At 39.0% G+C, this 13,917-nt stretch overlaps 1 protein-coding gene across 7 annotated transcripts in view; it reads right to left on the minus strand.

The window, feature by feature from the left end:
* The window catches only part of LOC124544984 (flocculation protein FLO11), an 81,723-nt gene that overhangs the window by 17,597 nt on the left and 50,209 nt on the right, over positions 1-13,917 (minus strand). For all 7 annotated transcript variants that reach the window (XM_047123736.1, XM_047123735.1, XM_047123734.1 and 4 more), the window contains exons 4-6: positions 12,364-12,719; positions 11,738-11,959; positions 6,023-6,401 (exon numbers count right to left, since the gene is read on the minus strand). In XM_047123736.1, coding sequence (XP_046979692.1) covers positions 6,023-6,401; positions 11,738-11,959; positions 12,364-12,719 — 957 coding nt within the window. The remainder of the gene's footprint in view (positions 1-6,022; positions 6,402-11,737; positions 11,960-12,363; positions 12,720-13,917) is intronic.

A 13,917-nucleotide genomic window follows, 5' to 3' on the forward strand; every position in this document is an offset into this window, starting at 1 on the left:
ACAGACACTATGAACCACATAACCATGGCACGTTGCTGTATGCATCTTACTGTTGACACTCGCAAATAATGTGATTTGTATAACCTTCTGAAAAAGAGCACTAAGTGCCCAAAACAAGTAGAGAAAGAAAATTTCTTTTATGCAATTGGTTGCTTATTATTTCGTTATGTACAACTACAGTTGCTGAGGATGGATAAAACACTAAATAATAAAAGAAATCCATTAAATTTTGGTTACATGATAAATCACACAAATCTATAGGCTGTCAGTTTAATTAAACACCTACAGATTACAATTACAAACAACTTAAACTGGAATGATCACAAAGAAAATGTGGGGAAACCAAATCAAAGCTTGTGTGTGTTTCACTGTCAGAATATTTAGGAGATGCAACATATCTACTAAAGATACTGCCTACACTATGCCTGTCTGCCCTCTTCTAGAATACTGTCACATGGCCTGAGATCTTTATCATATAGGATAGATGGAGCACATAAAAAATTTCAAAGAAGAGCAGCTCGTTTTATATAATCACAAAATAGGGAAAGAGTTTCGCAGCTGAGATGGTAATCATTAAAACAATGAGTTTTTTACTGCAGCACAATCTTTCCATGGACTTTCAGTCTTCTCCAGATGCAAAAATACTTTTATGATGCCCACCCACATACGGAGGAACATTCATTGTTACAGATGGAAAATTTGGCAGAATTTCTTTTCAAATGTGTTAAATCTATCTTCAATTTTAATGTGAATCTGTGCAATTTGCATTTTTGTGAATGCCAAGCAGCAGTTTTGTGTTGCCTTTCTCAGCCTTTTTTTACATAATTGCTGAAATAAATGCCTTTTTTATCATTATTTGCACCTTTATTATTAAAAATATTAATAAGTGTCCCCATGAAAAGAGGTACCAGTAGGTAAGGTTTTTTTTAATTATCACTTGTGTTTCCTTGGCCTATTATCAGATGATATCTCCATCAAAAGCAACAATGAATGTTGAAGCTGAGATATGGTTTCATTATTGTTCTAAATTTCTCTTTCTTTCAGTTTCCATTGTGACACCGTTGAGCATGTATCTAGTAGCTTGCTGAAATGTTGTGTTCCTATCACAGTAGATTGTAAAGTTACATTAATAATTCAGGTTCCAATACATTTTATAATAACGGTAGAATAATTCTGTGCGAAAGTCACCAGTTAGCCATTTTACCTCCGAAGATGTCTCCCACAGTCTGAGAGAGAATGTTAGGAGAAAGTTTTGTACACTGACTACAGCCTAACAGCTTGGGAGTTTTAAGTGATGTCTGTGCAAAATATGTTAGCAGTCAGTGAACTACAGGTTGTAGTATTATTATGGACAAGCCATAAGACAAAATAAAAAAGACCTTAGGGGAATGAAAAAGGCAGTATGGGCTACCACAGGTGACAACCCATGTCATGCACTCTGCCCACCTGGCAGTGAGTCATGGTGTGGCTACCAGAGTGCTGTTACTCAAGGCGAGACCTACAAGCATAAACATTCTTTGCAATTAGCTATAATAGAAGTTATAAAACCTATACACAGGGATCTTAGTGACACAAGATTATTAGAAAAATGTTTACATGGCAGGACTCAAAATCCAAATGAAAGTTTCAACAACTGAATGTGGGAACGGATACCAAAAACTATTCTAGTAGGACTAAACACTTTGAAAAATAGGCGTGCCAAATGCTGTTCTATGTTTCAATGATGGTGCGCAGCGAAGGCTTAACGTTATGGAACTGTGTTTCAATGACGGTGCAGTGTCAAGGCTTAATGTTGTGAAACTGATGGGAGTGCCTGGTGGACTAAATATGCATAGAGCTCTAAAAGCCACTGACAGAAGAAGACTCTTTGAAGCAGAAAAATTGATGTTGGAAGCCCCCAAAGAAGCAACAACAATAAGTAGCAGTGTGAAAAAGAGAAGGGAGGAAGAACAACACAGGAAACAAGATTAATATGGACCTGGGATGTATTAAGGCCATGCAAGTTTAATAGAAAACGCAAGTTTTGACTTTAACTTGAATTTCCTGAAAGTTAAATTATTTTATGTTCTGCTACACTTTGGCTAAAAACTATTAAAGATAGAGAGCTTAAATTTTGTATACTGTCTTGAAACATGCTTAACTATAAAGTAAACTACTCTTGTGAATTAACTTTGAAAATAAGATTTAAAAAAAAAAGAAAAAAAAACCCTGGATTCATTTCCAAAATTTTTGATAATCATACTTAAATGACAGCACCATCTTTTCAATTGTTGGCTTTAAAGATAATAGTGTAAATAACTTACAGGACAGAAATAAACATTCTACTTTGTTTGTATTTTGTGTAATGTGTATCTATGATGTGTACATAAATAACTAGCATGGTTTATTTCACTTGCAACCAAAAAAATACAATTAAAAAAAGTGCGAGCACTAAAGCTGTGGTTCATACATAAAAAATGTTCCTAAAAGATGTTTTAAAAGAGGTAAGCATCATATGGGCTTACAAATCTTATCCTTTGGGTTACACTATTTATAAAACTGACAATTTTTTCAAGGTTTCCCCTGGTATTCAAGGACCGTCCCCTTAAAGACATTGCAACAAGTATCCCGCTGCCCTTTCAACCAATTGCAATGAAATGATAGTCACGGATTTCAACAACAGTTTAAAATACTTCCAGTTTTCCCTGAGATGACTAAGGTGGTGCTGCTCTGGAGGATGAAGTATCTTCAACTGTAGCATCAAGGAAAATTCTTGAATCTTCAGACGTGAGAAATGACTGAAATTTCATTGTGGTCGAGTTTGTTTCCTCCCACATGTGATCTGCCAGCTTCAAGAAAAAGGGCAACCTTTGATGCAGTGATAATGGTGGAGCATGTACCAGGGAAATGGGGTTCATTAGTTACGGAAAATTGTAAAATTGGCTTTTTCGGGAAGTCCTGATCTTGACAAACTTAGAAATATTCCAAAAATTCTATAAGCTGACAATTCTATTACAGTAAAAAAGGATACCACAATAGCTTAGTATTTTAGGTTTGCTCTAATTACCTCTGTAGATGTTGGGAAGTCATTTACTCAGTTGAAAAATGTATTATCTGACAAGAGACTCAACATGACTCCAGAAAATTTAAAAAAGCATTTGGTTGTCAGGTGCAACCAATAAGCTGATAAGGCATTGTAATGCAGAAGCTTTCAAGATTTTTTTTTTTTCCTTTTCCTGTTGAGTACATTTCTCATTTTGTTTAAAACTCTAAGATATAATATATGTTAACATACAATGTGGATTGTGTGATTGTCTTAGTGTAGCCCAGTAAATAAATTGACGTGATAATGTCAGGTTTTTCTGTATTACCTATTTTAGCTATTTATAATGCGTTCTGTCTCCTTGTTTTAATTATTCGTAGGTTCTAAACTTCTGGCCTCTGATCTTCGTAGTAAAATAAAATGAAGTCATAATAAAATAAAATCAGTTTGCACAAAAGGATTTTCCTGCACATTATTTGACAGTGGAATGGAAGAGAAATAATTTGAAGGCAGTTCAACGAAACCTCTGCCAAGGATTTATGTGTGAATTGTAGAATAAACATATAGATGTAATACTGGAGCTGATAAGTAATCCCACAGAGGCTCCAACACGTGTACCAACACGAGGAGGAACCGATCGCTGTATTGTTAAGATTCTAGATCAGCATTGACACTATTAAAGCATTTATACAGTGGAATTAGTAATCACCCCACTATGTACAACTGCTCACATTATTATAAAATAGTCTCCATGATGAGAAACACTGTTGCATAAAGGCTCATAACATCAAAAAGGGAAATTAACTGGTTACATCTTCATTCAGGAAGCCACTCACAATGGAGTAATTAGTCATTGTGGAATTGCAGCCACTTATTTCCTACAAAGAGTTTGTTACATCCTAGCCAGTAATGCCACCCGAGCCCGCTGCCAAAAGGTTGGCAGCATCAAAGTCCGGACGCCGTCCGCATAAGCAGCGCCAGCGATACAGGAAATCGCCGGAAGTCTGCGCGCGCCACCGCTGGCTTCTGGCTTCTTAAGCGCTGGAGTCGCGAGCGCTAGGACAGTTCTGTATTCGCCGCTCAGTTGTATACTCGCCACCGAATTGTGTACTTGCTGGTCAGTTGTGTGTTCATCGCAGCAGAGTTGTTGTTTGTCGTCAGCCGACGCTGACCTAGCCGCTCCGACTCTAACCAGACAGATCTCTGTAGACACCGAGTTCACTACTGTGTTTCTGTATCTTCGTTAATAAAGATAAGTACCGACTTTTATTTAATCAGAGTGTTTGGGTTTTCATCTTTCTGTTCACTGTTCCAGCAGACCGGTCGGCCCGCTATTAAAAGTGTGGTGGTGACTTCATAAGCCGTTTCTACAGCGAATTGCTGGTCGCTACGAACGCCGCCACAAAAGAGTTACATGGAAATATGGAACAAAGAATGGTGGAATCCTCAAAAAGTAAAGGAACATCTCAAGCACAAGCATATCCTTCACTCACTCCCCCCCCCCCCCCCCCCCCCTGCGGCCCTGTGTCATTGGTGCAACATCTGCCGATGTTCAAGGAGCTTATGAACCATCACTGTCCTTACATAGTTCGATCAAATTTGTGTGAAAAAACATACTAGATATGTTAATGCTATCGCTTCATAATGGGTACCTACTGCCCACAAGAAGTTCGACAGAGAGAACATAAATTGGATGCAATACGTAAATATTAGTTTGCTGTTTGGCAGATAATGTTCAAATACATGCAGATCCTTTCTATTATAAAATTTTTATTAGTTTTTGACACTGGCTACCAGCATGAGGAATCTATCACAAAGTGAGGGTACAATGCTACTTACGTCTATTAGAACCCAGAGCCATCTGGCATTTTTATTTTCAAGGAGAATAGTGGCAAACCGCAAAATACAAATTTGCGATTTCGGAAGAAATGGCTCTGGGTACATTTCCTAGTAGTCAATATGATGTGCAGCGGTTTATTTATTTTTACTGACTAAAATTTTTAGAGTCACAAGCCTAGAAAGAAATGGCACCAAACATTTTAATTTGCATTCAAATACAAACTGTCTTACAGAAACCTTTTTTATGCATATGTGGACACTAACTTTAAGTGACACCACAAATCATCATTCAAAAGTAACTGCAGTAAAAACAAATGAGAAAGTTATTTGCATTATGACCAAGTACCACAATATGCGTCTGTATTAGGAGACTTGAATGATTCTTGATCTACATTCTAAGCCACAGTCTCAACAATAGTAAAGCTGCCTTAAATCTGGAGATTGGTTTGAATAGCATGGTTCTATAATATCCAAGACTATTTGAAGTGGTGTGGCCTTGCCTCCTCCAGCCAATGAACTGACTAACCTATCTGATTAAAGAACAACCTACAGTTGAACATTTATCCTGAAGCGCAGTGCAACTTTCCTTTTCATAGGCAAAAGAAGCAACACAATATGAACAATCAAATCAGTGTAAATAATAACACATATTTTCCTACCAGTTGGGTAGAATGTCAGCAATACTGATGGTAATTTGCAATGGTGGTCGTTCTGCTGCCAGTTATCATTGTGATTAGGGTAACTAGTGTGGACCTTGTTTTAGCCTAATCATTTGACTGTACATACATTAGGTGCCTCAACTATGAAAGCCATGAAAAAACAGGATATTGAATAGCAAGCCATTTTTTTTTTTAAATTGAAACACATACACAATTACAAAGTGCAATTTAGACGAGTGCTCAATCTTTAAAAGATGTAACCAATCACAAAACCATTCAACTGTATTAATCAGAGATACATTTAGGTGACCAGAGAAGACATGTGAAAACTAATGAAAGAAATATCCTTCGAGTCCTTAAAGCAATGGGCTATAAACTGGTAAATAAAATGTGATAAAAATTCCCATGGTTACAGTCACACATAAAAGGAGAGGAGCTGATGCATTTCAACGAAATGTACTATCAAATAACAATGGGAAATGAATACTACATTTTAACATACCTTCATTTTCAGATTCTGGCATGGGTGTAGATCGACGTGCTGGGGAATTTTCTCCGTCAACATCCTTTTGTTCAGCTAACCGCTGCACATGGATTGGAACCTCTATGTCAAAAAGTGATGGGATGGATCTGGAACCTCTCTTCGCACTCCCATTCCCAGATCGATGCACAGAACTCCTGTCACTCCTATCAGACCTCTCCCCTCTTTCCACCCTCTCGCTTCTATCTCTTTCCCTCTCCCTATCCCTTTCCCTGTCATTTCTGTCTGGACGATCGCCTCGTTCATTATCTCTTCTTTTGTGGTACGATCCAGAAGAATTACTGTCACGACCCACACGTGGGTAATCACCCAGCAAGTCTTTTGGTGCAGTCTCCAGATGCTATAAGAAACAGATAATTTCATAATTAAAATTTAAATTTTGGGGACTATGTTCATAAAATGGTACATTCAGTTCCTTTACTTATTTTACGCAACCCATCTTGTCAAGCAGCGCAGCACACCATCTACTCCCAACTATAAGTCACAAAGATAAACCAGAAGGGCCATCAGACAGAAATTTAAAGTGATATCCAATATTATTAAACATATATAATGAAATATTTGCCATGGGGTAAATGCATGTCAGTTCCAGTTGCCAAACCACTAGTTTAAAAGCTAACACATTCAAACTAAATGGAATGCCGTCACAATTTGTGTAGTATTCAACTCCTCACCCTCTGCAATAAACCATTTGTCATCACAGTCTACGTGTGGTCCTGTGCAAGTTTAATGACAGAAAACCATTGTTTTGATAGATTATATTGTCTGGAAGAGAAGGTGTGTTTGAACTATTGTAATGCTAGTGACAGGCGAAATATTTGCCTAGATTTCACTGTCACAAGCCACAAAGTGAAAAACTTTGAGAGAAATAAATAATTTAAAGCTTAAGACAACAACTGCTACTTCATAAATTAGAACATATGGACGTCAACCATATTCACCCTGTTGACGTTAGTACTAAAACATGACACCAAATGTGTATTTTGCAGCTTACAGCACTCATTATTAATGCTACTGATGTTCTATACACCATAAGAATTTTTCCCACAGCTATTTTTTGACCACAAAAGAACAAGACCAGTTTAAGATTCTGTAAATACCACAGTTGATGATTTTGGTTAAAAGTAGGAACTAAATGTACACTCCTGGAAATGGAAAAAAGAACACATTGACACCGGTGTGTCAGACCCACCATACTTGCTCCGGACACTGCGAGAGGGCTGTACAAGCAATGATCACACGCACGGCACAGCGGACACACCAGGAACCGCGGTGTTGGCCGTCGAATGGCGCTAGCTGCGCAGCATTTGTGCACCGCCGCCGTCAGTGTCAGCCAGTTTGCCGTGGCATACGGAGCTCCATCGCAGTCTTTAACACTGGTAGCATGCCGCGACAGCGTGGACGTGAACCGTATGTGCAGTTGACAGACTTTGAGCGAGGGCGTATAGTGGGCATGCGGGAGGCCGGGTGGACGTACCGCCGAATTGCTCAACACGTGGGGCGTGAGGTCTCCACAGTACATCGATGTTGTCGCCAGTGGTCGGCGGAAGGTGCACGTGCCCGTCGACCTGGGACCGGACCGCAGCGACGCACGGATGCACGCCAAGACCGTAGGATCCTACGCAGTGCCGTAGGGGACCGCACCGCCACTTCCCAGCAAATTAGGGACACTGTTGCTCCTGGGGTATCGGCGAGGACCATTCGCAACCGTCTCCATGAAGCTGGGCTACGGTCCCGCACACCGTTAGGCCGTCTTCCGCTCACGCCCCAACATCGTGCAGCCCGCCTCCAGTGGTGTCGCGACAGGCGTGAATGGAGGGACGAATGGAGACGTGTCGTCTTCAGCGATGAGAGTCGCTTCTGCCTTGGTGCCAATGAGGGTCGTATGCGTGTTTGGCGCCGTCCAGGTGAGCGCCACAATCAGGACTGCATACGACCGAGGCACACAGGGCCAACACCCGGCATCATGGTGTGGGGAGCGATCTCCTACACTGGCCGTACACCACTGGTGATCGTCGAGGGGACACTGAATAGTGCACGGTACATCCAAACCGTCATCGAACCCATCGTTCTACCATTCCTAGACCGGCAAGGGAACTTGCTGTTCCAACAGGACAATGCACGTCCGCATGTATCCCGTGCCACCCAACGTGCTCTAGAAGGTGTAAGTCAACTACCCTGGCCAGCAAGATCTCCGGATCTGTCCCCCATTGAGCATGTTTGGGACTGGATGAAGCGTCGTCTCATGCGGTCTGCACGTCCAGCACGAACGCTGGTCCAACTGAGGCGCCAGGTGGAAATTGCATGGCAAGCCGTTCCACAGGACTACATCCAGCATATCTACGATCGTCTCCATGGGAGAATAGCAGCCTGCATTGCTGCGAAAGGTGGATATACACTGTGGTAGTGCCGACATTGTGCATGCTCTGTTGCCTGTGTCTATGTGCCTGTGGTTCTGTCAGTGTGATCATGTGATGTATCTGACCCCAGGAATGTGTCAATAAAGTTTCCCCTTCCTGGGACAATGAATTCACGGTGTTCTTATTTCAATTTCCAGGAGTGTAGTACATTCCAGGTGGACGGAAACATGTTGAAAAGGTTGTAAAAGTATTGCAGAACAGATTGTGCTGAGAAATAATCTTAAAAAAAAAAAAATCAGTACTTTGCATCATTTCTGAGTTAATTAACATCGAAGTTAGCTAATCACGTCGTTGTGCATGCAAATTCAAGCGGCTTGCCAGAGATGGTGTCGCCAAATGTGTTCTTCATTCACTTTCCTAAAACTGAACAAAAGAGAGATACAGAAACTGGACATGGGACCATAGTAAGAATCAAACAAAGGCTGAGTTGTTTAATGTGCTATCATCTACACTACATAGCAATTGACACTAATTGTATCTGGTAGGCTGCTTGATTTTCCACATGCAATGGCCTGATTGGCTAACTTCAGGCACAACCTATCTGAAACAACCTTATAAGCTTTTCAGACTGTTTCTGACTACCCTGTATACTAACCCCCCCCCCCCCCCTCCCCTACCCCCACCCCCTTCTCTCTCTCTCTCTCTCCTCTCTCTCTCTCTCTCTCTCTCTCTCTCTCTCCCTCAACCACCGCACCCCACCAGTGAACGATATATGATACAGCACAACGTTTTGTCACTGGAGAAAGAAATCATGGATGACCTTGTCTATTTTGTCTGCTGGGAACAATTTCAGACTACCTATAACTCACAGGTAGGATCAGAGAATAATATGAAATTAATCACTGTCCTTTAAATCACTTACATCCATGACTAATATCTGCTGAAATCACTTAGTAGACTAATACTGTTGATATTCACAGCCAATACTATTCTTCTTTTAGTCACTATAAGGTGCACTTATGATGATATAAATACTATTAGAATAGATGGTGAAATGTGACCTCAAATATTTCAGGAATTTTCATGACCTCAGTAGTAAGGCGGAAGGAGGCAGTCTTTCTCCAGTATCGTTTGTTAGCATCAATTGCACCTAGTTCTCCAGTTACTTCTTTACTTGCATATCTTTCATTTTTGCTTGTTGTGTATCTAACAATTCAGTTGTTGCTCACATTAAAAAAAAAAACAACAACAAAGAAACGTGAATGTGGAGCACAATAAAATACACTGTAAACTGCTCTGCCACACAAAACATGTTTTAATATTCTTGGAACCACTGAATATGTACTGTCTTTGATGTAAAACCTGCCACCATCTTGCCACCACAAACACTAAGTGTGAGTTGTTCACTTGAGACACAAGTAAAAATGGCCACACACCAGAATTTTAAGTCTATCCATCTGCATGATCTGAAAATATAGTAAGGTATGAAAGTTTCTGGAGGAAGCGTTGTCTTCCACTTGAGTTGTTGTTGTTGTTGTTGTTGTTGTGCTATATTTGCTTGTGATCTGGTGGTAAAAGTCTCGCATGAAGATGCAAAGACTGAAGTCCCAGTTCACTTTGTCTGTCTACTTAAAGTATAAGTTCAATGCAAGCCCAAAAATAACAACAGTATAGGTACCTTTCCATGAAAGAGCTTGTGGCTGAGTAAAGATCACAACAATTTGCGCTTCAGAGTTTCCTTGCCATGCAGCAGACAGTAGCCCCTGGCAACAGCCATCATCTACTCAGGTGATCATGATGCAATGTATCTTGAGCATGTTTCTGATCTAACATTGGCAAGCATATGATTGTTTGATGTTTTAGTTTGATTTTTCTAAAAACTTTGATAAACTAAGTGGACAGCATGCAATAACACCACAGCGCAGACATTGCTCACACAGCATATAACACGAGGAACACTGAAGGGAGCAAACTACCATCAAAGTTAAGTTGTCTACAACAAAACTGGTTTAGTGTATAAGTTTGAAATGTTTATGTTTGATGTGTCGGCAAATAGGTTAGCATCAGTGTATCAATTGCCATTTTCCTTGAAATTCTAGTATTTGCCTTGCAGTTGCATATTGGATTTTGCATATTTGAATCTTAAAAAATCTTGTTTGTGTGTTACAAAATATGGTCTCAAGAGGGAGGACATCTAACATTTGTGACATTGTTCATTTTGGATTTAATAGAGGCGTTAGGCAGTGGAGGCTGCTTGAAACATTTGTGCTGTATGTGGGGTAACCTGCTATTGGAGAAATTATCTCAGAAAATGATTTTCTTGATTGTTCTAGCATGAATGATTTTGGTTAATTGGCAAATATGATGCACTTTTACCATTTAACCTTCATGCGACATTTCCATTCAATGGGCAAGGTTCAGAAATCAGGTGCAAGATAACTGCATGCTCTAACTTAAAGTAACAAAACTCAAGGGGCTGAATGTATCTGCTTTTCTGCTTGAAAGTCCTTAATTTGCTCATTGACCATTCCTATGTAACACTGTTACCAAGTCACAAGTTATAACGCCATTTTAACTTCATAAAATGAAATTATTGGCCATTTCCTAACATAGGACGCCTTCTCAAGCAAACAGCAGCGTAGACAGATAATATTTTACATTTGATGGCACAAAAATGGTGGTTTGTAATACTAATTGCTCCCCAGGAGTGTGTCCATTGCAGCAGGTATTTGTTGCCAATAACTGAGATATCTTTCAGTTGCAGTGTAAGAAAAAACACCAAGAAAACTGAATCAAGTATTGCTATTCCAAGATAATGGCCACCTGCACTTGGCTGATTTCACCAGAGAAGCTATCAGAAAAACTTTTTTCTGGACAAAAATGCGCATATTCTGAACCTGTTTCATAGAATCTTCAACTACAAACCATTAGGTTTCTTCAAGTGTGGAATCGGTGTACTGCTTGAGCATTGTCAGACTGTCTTAAATAATGTAACAGAATATATAGTTATTTTATGATTAATTTATCTCTTACATTTCCTGCTGTGTTCAATAAACTGATTGAAACACATCATAAAATATGCACTACACTAATAACTTAGCACAATAACCTTACGACCAAAGCTCATCTTAATAAAACATACAGTACATTTAACATGAGCATGCCTAAACTGTGGCTTCCAAATTTAATACTACATATTTCCATAATTAACCAATCATCCGCATTATATGTTGAAATTTTAAGTTTTATTTAGAATTAATTATGGTATCTAAAGGAAATACTGAATTTTTGTTTTCAGATGTCTTTAGTACCTTACCTTCATTAGGACAGTTCTCATTTGTTCAGACAAAGGGCCATGGCTGAATTTGCATCGAGCACCTGAATAGCATTTGAGCCCAGTATGAAAAAATTTACATGGGAAAGACTCATGTAGGTACAAGCACTTGTCTTTCTTTGCGCAACAATCCATCAAATAAAATTTGCACAGTTCATTTTTTCGGGCGGGCATGGCATCATGAGAATATGGACAATCTTCACCCTGTAAATACAAAGTTAATTATATTACAATTCACCTTTATATAATGAGCTTAATAGCTGAATATTTATTTAATTATTTAGTGACTGAAATTGGAGCTGGTCTGCTCCAATTTCATACTTAAAAATTAACAATCATTTTATTTGTTGGCTGATATTAAGAAGTGCAGTTGGCATAGATATATTAATCTGTCTTAACCTGCACAGAGCTATATCACATGACCAATTGCTGCCACTAATTTCCAAACAAGCAAAAAATGTTGTATGTGCTTACTCGTAGCCTGATTTCTTAACTGACATATCACCTTACTACACACGGTGTTACATTAAAATTATGAGAGCTGTGCCCTACAAGAAAGTTGTTTCTGTAAAGACTGAACATAGTTGGATTTATTGAGATTTACTAACCTTGTGACATTTCCCTTGCATGAAGAACATACAAACATCAGAGCGATTGTCACGTCCTCCTATTCGTCTCATACCTCCACGCATCTTGCCAATGTTCTTTCCACTTGTCACATCCTTCCGACTTAGTGGCATTCTCTTGTTCATGTGATGTCCTCCACGTTGGCTACCAATGTCTCCCCCACCACGTCCCATCGAACCACTCCCACCTCGCATTCTTCGTTTTGCTCCTCGGCCAATGTTTCGGCGCAAACTGTCTTCATCACTACCTCGTGCTCCCCTCCGAACAGGGAACTCATCTCGTGCTTCATAGTCAGATCCCTCTTCATGGTAGGAATCATATGCCTCATCAAATGCACCTGGAAACAACGTCACTTAAATTAATGGAACACAAAGAGAATGGAAACATCCTTTATAAAAAATATGCCCCTATCTTCCATACACAAAGAGAATGGAAACATTCTTTATAAAAATATGCCCTTATCTTCCATAATCTTTTGATGTTTAACTCACATTCTATCACTTGTTTTCACAATTTCTCACAAAGTTATTCCAATTATCCAACTCAGAATCATTCTTTACACATTTGATTTCACACATTTTGCCCAATTCAACTGAAGTTTCACCTCCAACCTCCATCTCCATCTCCACTGCCCAGAACAGAAATCAGAAAATTGTTAACATTCAGTGATCAAATATTGGTGGCTCTTTCCTACTGTGTTCTTTAAAAGTTCCAATATATTCTAGCTCACAGATCTAAGTATTAATGGTATCTCATACAATGACAAATAAGCCTCTATTTCTGTTTATTGCATAAAGCCAGTCATCTCACAGATAACCAATTACTGTAGTGACTTACAAGCTTTCAGTATCTTCAGATACATAGCCTTGGAATCCACAACGCTAGTAGTTACCTAGTTCCCAATTAAAAGAAGTGTACCTAACTGACACTCAGTATTCTCTAGAAAAACTGCCACAGTCTTACATGTGGAGAGATTAGTACTTTTAGATCGTATTCCACATCTATCTAAATTAGTAAATGCCATTTCCCTAATTCAGCTGTAATGGCATACTATAGTAAACAAACCTCAATGCGATGGTATGATCCTCATTAATGTAATCTTTATCATATTTGATCCTAAGGGTACATGGGATCTGTTTCTACAGATCACTTGGCCATACCTAATACAGCACAAGCTCATACTGAAGATAATGACTACTTAAAATGAACTGTAAACAGTGATGTATGAGCCCAAAGCAATAAAAGACAATCCATTTGTAGCATTTCAGAATTATGTTAAATATTCAGGCAATTCCAATATACTTGAAGTTAATTAGAACAAATAAATATAACAAATGCATAAATCAAAACAGTGAGTAGTCGAAGAAGGTTAAGAAAGCTCACTAAGATATCAATATTACTCAGAAAGGAAAAATAATGTAAGAAAATTTAATAAAAATACAATGTTTTGGTGAGTATTTAATATGTGCTGAGAATTATAATTGTGAAGTGTGTTATGTGGAGAATTTAACAATGCAGTTACACTTTTGCTTGAA

The sequence above is a fragment of the Schistocerca americana genome, chromosome 8, assembly GCF_021461395.2.
Source record: "Schistocerca americana isolate TAMUIC-IGC-003095 chromosome 8, iqSchAmer2.1, whole genome shotgun sequence".
In the NCBI taxonomy this organism is placed as follows: Eukaryota; Metazoa; Arthropoda; class Insecta; order Orthoptera; family Acrididae; genus Schistocerca; species Schistocerca americana.